The 10,644-nt window shown below is 47.4% G+C and overlaps 1 protein-coding gene across 1 annotated transcript in view; it reads left to right on the top strand.

Moving 5' to 3' along the window:
- The first annotated feature begins 1,190 nt into the window (after nt 1-1,190).
- METTL24 (methyltransferase like 24) overlaps nt 1,191-10,644 on the top strand; it is a 107,912-nt gene continuing 98,458 nt past the window's right edge. The window contains exon 1 of the mRNA XM_084827285.1: nt 1,191-1,524. Coding sequence (XP_084683411.1) covers nt 1,216-1,524 — 309 coding nt within the window. The 5' untranslated portion in view covers nt 1,191-1,215. The remainder of the gene's footprint in view (nt 1,525-10,644) is intronic.

Genomic DNA, 10,644 nt, shown 5'->3' with positions numbered 1-10,644 from the left:
TTGCCTTGCCATGTCTCCCTCAGCTTCTAACCTTGCTCTTTCCCTCCCCTGCCACCTCTTTAGTTCAGTTTCCCTCTCCCAGCCTCCAGCCTCACTATTTCTCTCTCTACCCTCCCCCCACTGCTTTAGCTCACTTTTGTCCCCATGACAGCCATTATGTGACTAGCCACATCCTCCATGGGAGCCATTTTGTGGTGGTGCCCACAGCAGTTTCTCAAATTCCCAAATGTACCCATGGGTGCGAAAAGGCTGGGGGGCACTGCTGTAGAGGCATTTCCTTGAAGGCTTTTCAACAGCTGTGCAGTTATTAAGGTTGTTGCAACCATACATGCCTAATACCAGATTGTGACTTTTTATAATACCATTTCAGCACTAGGATGAGCTTGTCCCACCTTCAGCATAAAGCACTGTAGCCATATCAGTGCATGCTACTCCGTGCTTTGTTGAAGGTATGAATATATATATATATATATATATATTTAGAACCAAGGTGCCCGTTTCCCATTTGAGGCTACTCTTGAGGCTCTCGGATCCGATGGCTCTCCCTATAAAAGCTACACGACAGGCAAGAATCCAACATCATTCCACTTTCACGAAGGAAAAAAAGCTTCACCTATGTAATTTCCAGCTGTCAGGAAGCACGCATGCTTCATCACCACCGAAAGTTTACCGCAGGGCTGGGGAACCCCCAGATGTTGACTCCCAGCACTCCTCGCTATCGGCCAGGCTGGATGGGGCTGATGGGAACGGGAGTCCCACAACATCCGCAAGACCGCTGGTCCCCCAGCCCTGGTTTAGGGCCCCCACTCTTAAACTTCGGTCCACAAACACACCGCAACTGCTAAGGAAAGGGCGAGGAACGAAGGAGAGGCGAGGATCGAGCCAAAAAGTCCCCCGCGCAGCACGGAGGGGAAGCTCGGCCGCGGGGGCGCGGGGCGTTTGTTCCCGCGCGTCCGCTCCGTGCAGACGCGCGCCGGGCGCTCCCCAGCCCGAGGGCGGCAGGGCCCGCGCGCCGTCTCCCCCGCCGCCCGCCCGGCAGCTGCTCAAGCGCCGGCCCTGGCAGGGGCGCTGGCCTGGCGGCGGGAGCGGCCGAGGGCGGGCCTCGCGGCTCCCGGACTTTCCCGGCGCGCAGCGGCTCGTCCCCGCACCGCCGAGCGCGCCTCTCCCGGCGCGTGTCCTTCCGCGGGACACGCGCGCGGCAGCCGCGGCGGCAGGATGAGCCCGCGGCGCGGCGCGGCGCAGGGCTGGCGGCCGGGCAGGGGCTTGGCGTTCCGCCTCTGCCTGCTGCTCTCGGCCGCCCTCGTCCTGTGCCTGCGGCTGGGGCGCTCTCGGGACGTGGCCGACGCCGAGCCCGCGGCGGCGCAGCGCGAGCCCGGCCGCCCGCCTGCCGGCCGCAGGGCCACCAGGGCGGGCGAGGCGCCCGGCGGCGGCAGGCGGAGGCAGGTCACCTACGTGAGGAGCGGCCGCCGGAGGAGCCCCGCGGCGCCCACCTGCTGCCTCCAGGGGGCGCCCCCGCGCAGGAAGGTAACGCGCCGAGGGGAGGCGCCTCCGCGCAGGGGCGGGCGGCGAGCGGCGTTAGGCGGGCCTCGGCCCCGCTCGTTTCGGTGCGCCTCCCCTAGGCGGGACCAGCGCTGGCCACAACCCACAGAATGCTGCTTGGTGGCCTCCTGGCCCAGGTTGGCGGCGCCAGGGCTTCTAATTTCCCTAATATGGGTGTTGGGGTTTATCTTACTGCCAGCAGGGCCTGCCGTGGCTTTTAGTTCCACGTGAGACTCCGCCCAGGTCGGCGCTGGCGCGCGTGAGGCAGTGAGAAGAAGAGAGGGCCCCTGGGCATGTATAAAGCTCTGGGACCCTCAAGCTTGCTAATGCAGCTAATTCTTAAACTGGGCTGTCCAGGCAACAGTCGAAAACCACTCCGCAATCTTTGCTTGGCTTGCCAGTTCTGCTGCGCAGAGAGAGAGAAAGAGGGATATATTGAAAATGAGGGGCATCAATTCCATTCCATGGAGCTGTCAAATTCTGACTTGCCCCTGATAAGAGGCTTTTGTTTAAAATGGGGGACATGCATCCATCAAGTTTGCTACTTAAATCCATGGTCTGCCATGCACTGAGATTAGCAACACGATTGCCAGATCTAACTTTCTAAAGTGAGGGGCTCTGTGGATTTGAAAAAAATGGCCCATATGGAGCATCCGTAGGACCAAGATGTTCTGGAATAAGAGGCAGCCCTTAGATCAGAAGTAAATATAAGACAACTGTAAGGCATGAACGCTAGACTGGTGCAGTGTTTCAGGTTGCTACATCTGCTGGTGAAATTGCCTACAAAAAATAAAGCTCAGGAGTGTTTGGGAAAGCATACTTGTCTGTTTATAACTTTGGATCTCAGACCTGCAGGGTTTCAAGCAGTCAGGCCAAAAAGATCATGAGAAGCAAATTGGCCTGCCTGGTGAGGGACAGAAAATGCCTTCCTCGGTTGGGACAATAACAATCCAGTGGAAGCAATACAAGATCTGTGTGATTGTAAAGAGGACTGAGTTCAGATTTGAACAAAGAAAGCCAGCCTTACTGAGGCTGCATCAGTAGGGCTGCAGTCTTAAGCAAACTCACTTGGAAGGGAAACTGCTTGAAAGCCATGGGATTTACTTCTGAGTAAACTTGTTTATGATCAGGCTGCTAAGATATCACCTGGTGAACCAGACCCAAATAGCCATGTACTACAGGGAAATGTTTTGAGAATCTGGGTTCTGTTCAGACTTCAGTGGGGCCTTCCAGATAGAGGACTCCTGTCGTAATGATCAAAAGGCACTGTGAAACTATTCTGTTTTCTTGAGTGATGAGTAAAAAGATGGAAGAAGTGGTGGGAAAACATTGGAGGGCTACAAATGGAAGACACTGATAGCTGAACCTCCCCCCATGAGGCAGAGCGATTGCACAATAAAAATTTCATCTGGACGAACCCTCTAAGTGTCCTTAACTAGTCAGAAACAATAATTGGCAGCTGTCATTGTCCCCTTTAAAATGTGACAGACATTCCCAATTGTAGTTCGGTGAAGAGAAGCCTGTGTGCTGCCTTCCATTGCAGATGGCACATTTTATAACCAGTTTTCTTTATTTTATCCTGGTAAAATATTTGAAGGATGCGAATGCACAGGATTGGTAGCTGCGTGTGTCAAGGCAGGACAAACGTTTTATGAACAATACTTCACAGGGGTTTCACTGCTTTTCTGCTTCTCAGTCTTCACTTGTATTGACACATATATGAATATATGAGAGCCAGCGTAGTGTAGTGGTTGGACTGGGAGCCAGGAGATCCGGGTTCTAGTCCCCACTCGGCCATGGAAGCTCACTGGGTGACTTTGGGCCAGTCACAGATTCTCAGCCCAACTTACCTCACAGGGTGGTTGTTGAGAGGATAAAATGGAGAGGAGGAAGAGGATAATGTAAGCCTTCTTGGGCTCTTTGCAAGAGGAAAAAAGGCAGGATATAAATGCAATAAATAAAGCTAGTGAATCAGGTTTTGTTTTGATTTAGGACAGGGATGGACAACTTGTGGCCCTCCAGATGTTTTGGCCTACAACTTCCATCATCCCTCACCATTGACTGATAGGGATGAAGGGAGTTGTAGGCCAAAACAACTGGAGGGCCACACCTTACCCACCCTTAGTTTAAGAACATAGGGTGCTGCCTTATAATATACCAAGTCAGACAACTGGTCCATCTAGGTTAGTATTATCTACACCGGTCTTCTCCAACCTGGTGACCTACAGATCTTACCTTTCCCAGCCAGCATGAAGGATGATGAGAGGGTAGTTCAACATATTTGGGGGGCACCAGGTTGTGGAAGGGTGGTCTGCACTGACTCGCAGTGTCTCTCCAAAGTTTCAAGGAGGAGTCTCTCTACCTGGAGATGCCAAGGGTTGAATCTGGGACCTTTTGCTTGCAAAATCTATTGGAAAGCTAAGAAAAAAGGAAAGCTCATACCGTTTCCTTGTATTTCTAGAAGGTTATTGGAGTAGCAAGCAAGATTTTCAAGGACAGGGTGCAAAGTTTCAGAGATAAAGAAGGATGACAGATTCTTTAACAGTGCATGTCTACACAGAACTAAACCCCATTAAGTTTAATGGAAGTTATTCCCCTGGAACTAAATGGGGCCATTTTTCTGAGTAGCCTTGTATAGGATTGTGCTGTTAATGTAAGAGTTATCCTCCCCGCTGCCTGCCTTTGCCAGTTAGAACTAGGGATGTCCGTCACTGGGAAATCTGGTTCTTTTTTGGCTCAACAGAGTTCTGTGGTATGTACAACTTGCTTTGCTTCTGAGAGCCAAGCTATGGGTTTCCCCTGCTCCAGGAACTTTTTTGCTCATTTTTGGAAGGTTCTGTAATTTGCGCCAATTTCTGAACAATTTGTGCAGATTCGACCATAATTTGTGCAAATTCAGCCATAATTTGCACAAATTGCTCAGAAATTTGCACAAATTGCAAAATCTCTCTCCCCTTCCCCCCAGTATGCAAAGTTCCTGGAAATCCACAAACTGGCCCAACTTGCTCCACAGTGGGAACCGAAACGAAGACTGGGGGGCTGAGCTTAGGAAAGGTAAGTGAACTCTACCCCCTAAACAGATTTCTCCAACATCCCTTGTTAAGACAGATTGCAAAGAAATGTAAATGGTTGCTAAGGATTGCATTCGCATAAGTTTGAAATAATGCTCATATTATGATCCTGAATAAACCACAATGTTTAGATGTTTCAGTTGCTTGGGGAAGAATTTACTTTGAAACAAAGAGTAGGGGAAAGTTCAGTTTTCTTTTATGAATAAACACTGCAGCCATGTCTTTTGACCTACTTACCAGGGCTTTCCTGTTGTGAGTTAAAGAAAGAACCCCATAGGGACCATCCATAAAAGATGCCACATTTTTAAAGGTTCTTTTTAAAGCTCTGCCACTCACACACATGGGGGGCCCTTGATCATAGGCTTCCTCTGTAACTGCAAGTAATTCATCACAGGGGTTTGCTCAAATTTTGATTTGTGTTAAAAGAACACATTTGAGAGTAGAATGCCTCCAAATCATTCTTTGGCTTCAAGCTGCTCTTATGTAATGTTACAATTGTAAGTATATTTCTCTGATTTTAAACCGAGTATATGAGAAAACCAATTTCCCAACCATGTGACAGATCTGGTAAACACTAGAGCCTCCAATGTAACTCCCCATAGGATCTACCAAGAAGCCAGATGTTTCTGCACTTGCTGGTTTTAACAAAACATATTCCTCAACTTGCCATTCAAAGTCTTTCACAGCCATTCAAAGAATAACCACTGGAGAGAGAGATGATGTGCTATAGTTTGCAAAATTAAAAGCATGAAGCCCTCTTTATATTTGAGATAGATTTTTCAAATAAGGCTCAAAATTTCACAGTGGGAAAGGAGCGTATGATAAAGATTTTAAAAGAAACTCACAGAAAATCTTTTTTTTCACATATGTACACTTCTGTCTTTCATGGCTGCTGGAAAATCTGAAATCTACATGTTACACATCCTCTTAACCACAGCTCAGAGAAGAAAGAAGTCTGTGTTTTTAATATTTATTCATCCATTAGGTCTTTATCCTGGGCCTTGAGTGCATCTGTGTTCTCATGGCAGTTCACAGTATAGGTAAACAATACCATCTTACATAAAAAACCAATGAAAGCATGAGAGTACAACCACAAGCAAAACATAATAAATAGAACACAGTGGATAAACTCTTCCGTGGTGCCTTTAAATGTTTTAAAGGCTTAGGAGAATAAAAGGGCCTTTCCTGGAATTATATCAGCTTGGGTGCCAGGCAAGCTTCCCCAGGGAGGCATTCGGAAGGTTGGAGCACCACAGTTGAGCAACGTTTCTTTCCAGCTGCCACCTGCTTTATCTCAGAGGAAGGAGCGTCTGGAGGAGAGCCCCACATGGTGACCGCAGGGAATGGGTGGGCTGGTGTGGGCAAAGTTGGTCCAGCACTCAGCCCTGTAGGTGTAGGGCAGCCTTTGCCAATGTGGTGCCCTCCAGATGTGTCAGACTGCAACTCCTATCCTTCCTATGATATGGAAGGCACCAGGTTGGGGCAGGCTGGTATGGAGCTTTGAAGGTAAGCATCAGCACTTTTTGAGTTAAGTTCAGAAATGGACCGGGAGCTGGTGGAGCTGTTTCAACACAACAGCTGAGCAGAGCCTTCCCCAGTCTGCCGCCCTCCAGATGTGTTGGACTACAACTCTCACCGTCCCCTGCCAGCATGGACCAATGGCTGTGGATGATGGGAATTGTAGTCCAGCACATCTGAAGGGTGCCAGGATGGGGAAGGTTGGATGAGCAACTGTATTTTGAGCTGACTTCATTCCCCTGTGCAACGCATTGCAGTAACTTAAGTACTGAATATTGGAGAGTCCACTGTATAGGGAGTGGAGGTGTGGTTGGTTCTTGGAACACTGACATGGTGTTAACAGAGGTATCTTGGGATAGTTGCAGGCCCATAACATTTCATGGGTTGGTTATTGGTTTCTTTTTTAGATGGGGGCTTTAATATCTCCCTTAGCCCCTCCCACTCAGCATCTTTTTATTATAGTTTTTTCCTTAGAGGATTTATATCCCATCTTTCACTTTAAGCAAATTCACAAAATGAGCTTACAATATATGATAAAAAACCTAAACAGTAATTCATAATAAAATGCAAAATATAAAATGTCAAAACACGCACACATTAAATAGCAAACAACAGAATCTGACAAAACATTATCATTGATCACTAAAAATCTGGGCAAATGAAACATCTTAACTCACCTCCTAAAACTTAACAAAACAGGCACCATGACAGGCTCTGCAGGGAGGTAGGGCCTTTTCTGTGGTGGTTTCCTTTCCAGTCACCACCTGCATATACTCTGAATGTGGTAGCACCTAGAGCCGGGGTTGTCAACACAGCACCCATGGGCGCACTGGCACCTGCCAAGGCCCCTGACTGAGCCCACCAAGACCCTCTTCCTTCCCCCAAGCACTAACCCGCTTTTGCACCTCTGTTGCTTCCTCCTATCTCCGCAGGGGCAGGAAGCAGGAAGAAGGCAGCAGCGGTGGTGGAGAGATCATGTGGCAGGCGGCTCGGGGATAATGCAGTGGTCAGTGGGGGCAGGGGGTAAATGTAGTGGCAGCAGCGGGGAAACATATTGGCGAGGACATCCAGCAGCAGTGACAAGGAAATCTGGAAGAGGAGGAGGAGGCAAAAGCAGCAGCAGGGGGAAAGGAAAGTGGTAGTAGGAGTAGGAGGAAAGAAGCGGTAGGCATCAGAAAAGGTGGAGAAAAAGGAGGCAAGGATAACTAGCAGTGGCGGGGGAAGAATTCGGGAGGAGGAGGGTGAGGCAGGAAAGAAAAATGAGAATCCAAGCAGGGGAGGGGCAAGAAAACTGAGATACTTGTCTGCGGGCCAAAATGACTGCTGGGGAAAAATGTGCCCTCAGGCCTGAAAAGGTTGCCTACCCATGACATAAAAACAGCAATTGAAGATGATTTCTGTGATCAGGTGGGTTTGTATTGTAGCAAGTGGTCCTTGGTATCACAGGTTAAAACCAGTACCTTGAATTGACCCAGACGTGCAGAGGGAGCTGGTAGAGATCATTAACATTGGTGAGACGTTCCATACAACTTGTCCTAGTTAACATTCTAGCTTTCTGGTCTGCACCAATGTAGGCTTCTGAGTGGGCTTCAAGAGAAGACCCGTGTACAACTCATTGCAGTCTGTAAGGTGCCTCAAGATACTTTGTTGTTTTAAAAATTGAAATCATGCACTCTTGTTGACTTTTATGGAGATTTATTTTCATATATGAGAAGGAAATGTAGCCTTTCAAATAAACAAGCCTTGAGTCTTTAAGGACACTTAACAGTAACATTATTACAACGTTACAATAATAATGATATTGCATCATCCTACAAACCAGAAAATGCCATTCTGGAACTGATGGATCCAAAACATTATGTCTGATGCTGTGCCTGGATTGGATCCTTCAAAGGAAAAATATAACCATGACAATTTGTATTCATTCCTAGGGCATGGTCAGAGACACCAGACTTTTTAGAAGTGATTGATTCAGAGTGGTAATCCTGAATCAACATTCGATGTTTACTTAGGCAGGGAATCTCAAGACCTGCACACATGTGTACCTTTATTCATTATCTTGGGTTGCTTTTAGCACTGGCAGTGAATTCTGAATGCCATCCATTTTTGAAATAACAATTCTGCTATGTTTACAGAATTTCAAATGTGAGTGGCCTCATTATGCTGGCCTGCATTTTTCTGTTTTGACCTTCTTTAATCTTTGATCAGCCTCTTGATTTGCAAACAAATCCCAGACGGTGGCTATTCACATTTACTTGGGAGCGAACTCAATGTAAACACACATGGATCACACTGAACCAATAGTAAATACAGTAAACAACAACAACAAAAAACTGGTCTAAAGACTTTGAGCATGGAGATGTATTCCTTGACCCTCCTGGTGAATAGCGAAATTATATAGTTCTTTTTCATTCGTTCATTCATTCATTCATTCATTTATTCATTAGATTTATTAGCTTCCCATCTGGCTGGTTACCTGGCCACTCTAGGCAGCATACAATACAAATAACACAAAATACAACAAATTTACATAATCAACTGAACCAAACAACATTGCTCTAAAAAACCCTAACCCATCCCAAACGCCTGCCTGAACAGCCAGGCTTTCAAAGCCCAGTGGAAGCTTATCAAAGAGGGGGCATGGCTGAGGTCACTAGGGAGGGAATTCCACAGAGTGGGGGCCACCACAGAAAAGGCCCTCTCCCTAGTCCTCACCAGCCTAGGTGTCCTGGCTGATGGGACAGACAGAAGGCTTTCTGATGCTGATCTCGCTGAGTGGCATCCTTGGTGTTGTTGGAGGCGTTCCTTAAGATAGACTGGGCCAGAACCTTATAGGGTTTTTAAGATCAATGCCATCACCTTGAATTGGAAAACAACTGGTAACCAGTGCAACTCCTTCAGCACTGGAGTGATCAGGTGGGCCACTGAGTTCTGCAGCAGCTGCAACTTCTGAACAGTCTTCACGGCTGACACCTGAGCCTCATGGACATATAATAGCTGTATATTTGGCTGCTGAAATAAAGGCACATGAAAGGCATCCTGAGCTGAGCATCATCTGTCAAACATTATGCTGGATCAGGATATGCATGTGTAACAGGTTGGTGAACATGCAAGTCCCCTTGCTGCGGGGGTGAGCAACTTGTGGTCCTCCAGATGTTACTGGACTGCAATTCCTATCAGCCCTGGCCAGCATAGCCAGTGGTGAGGGATCATGGGAGTTGCAGTCCAGCAACATCTGGAGGGCTGCAAGTTGCCCACCCCTGCTTTGCTGGATGCCTGCTTCCAGCAGTTAGGTCTACACCACAGTTCCTGACACCATCCTAAGAAGTGAGCAAGCTGCACCTCACACATGTCCAGTGCAGATCTAATGTGGATTCCCATGAGAACCGCACAAGGTAAATGCACCTTGTGATGCAGAAAAGGATGCAGGTCCTTATATCTGAGACCACTGTGTACCATTCTTTCTCCACATAGGACACCTTTTTGCATGCCACTGCCTCTGGGTTAAGACCTTGAAAGGCAAAATGAAGGACTATATAAGAACAGCCCTGCTGGATCACACCAAAGGCCTGTCTAGTCCAGCATTCTGTTCTCACAGTGGCCAACCAGCTGTCTCTGGGAAGCTCACAAGCAGGACTTGAGTGCAACAGGGGCCCCCCACTCGTGTTTCCCAGCATATTGCCTCCGATACAAGAATCTCTGGGAAAGGGCAAGCAAACTCTTACTCAAGAGTTTCAGTTCACTGAAGATATTTATGGGTGTTGGTGGTTGTTCGGGGCAGAAGGAGAAGACCTTGATGGTGGTGTATCTTTTTGCACATATGGACTTCATAGGAACTTGCTTGTTTCTCCTCTGCAGTGATCAAAACCCATTTAGCCTGAGAGTTTTCACAGAATTACTATGCCAGGTACTGTGGCGTCAGGCCATAGGCATCTGCATGGATAACTATGGAAAACCTCATGGAATTCTTGTTCAAATATTGCCAGACTAAAAGAGCAGACTGAAAGAGATTGTTGTGTTTGCAATCGAAGGATGCCCTTTTATTGGTAGTTGTCTTCAACAGCAAATAATCAAGTTCCAGGAGCACCTGGTACAAAAGCAAAAGCATCTGGGCCCTGAAAAAATGGGGGGGGGGAGGGAAAAAGGAAGATAAAGTACCAAAGACCTAGAATTATTTTCAGAGTAACTAGGAAAGGGAAAAAAAGAACTGATCTTTTAATTATATTTTAAAGCACTTTCATTTGCAGTTAATAGAGCAGAAAGCACTGATTATAACATGGTTCCTGACAGTGATGTCTCTTGCAAGCTTACGAGGTTCATGATCACACAGCATATCCTTGATCTTTGCATACTTACCTTAAGTTGAAAAAAATTCATCTTGCTTCATAAATGTTTGAGAAGCAGCTGGGGAATGTTCTCATTCAGAAAGTCATTATAGTGTGACATGATTTAATTATAATCACCTCGCAAAATCTCGTCAAATTTGATGAGCTGCCGGTGGCTGGGGGAAGAAGAG

This window comes from Heloderma suspectum, chromosome 1 (genome assembly GCF_057233095.1).
Source record: "Heloderma suspectum isolate Gila_16-S chromosome 1, 16-S_ref, whole genome shotgun sequence".
Classification (NCBI taxonomy): domain Eukaryota; kingdom Metazoa; phylum Chordata; class Lepidosauria; order Squamata; family Helodermatidae; genus Heloderma; species Heloderma suspectum.
Note: the sequence above shows the minus strand (reverse complement) of the source record. Positions and strands in the feature narration are given on the sequence as shown.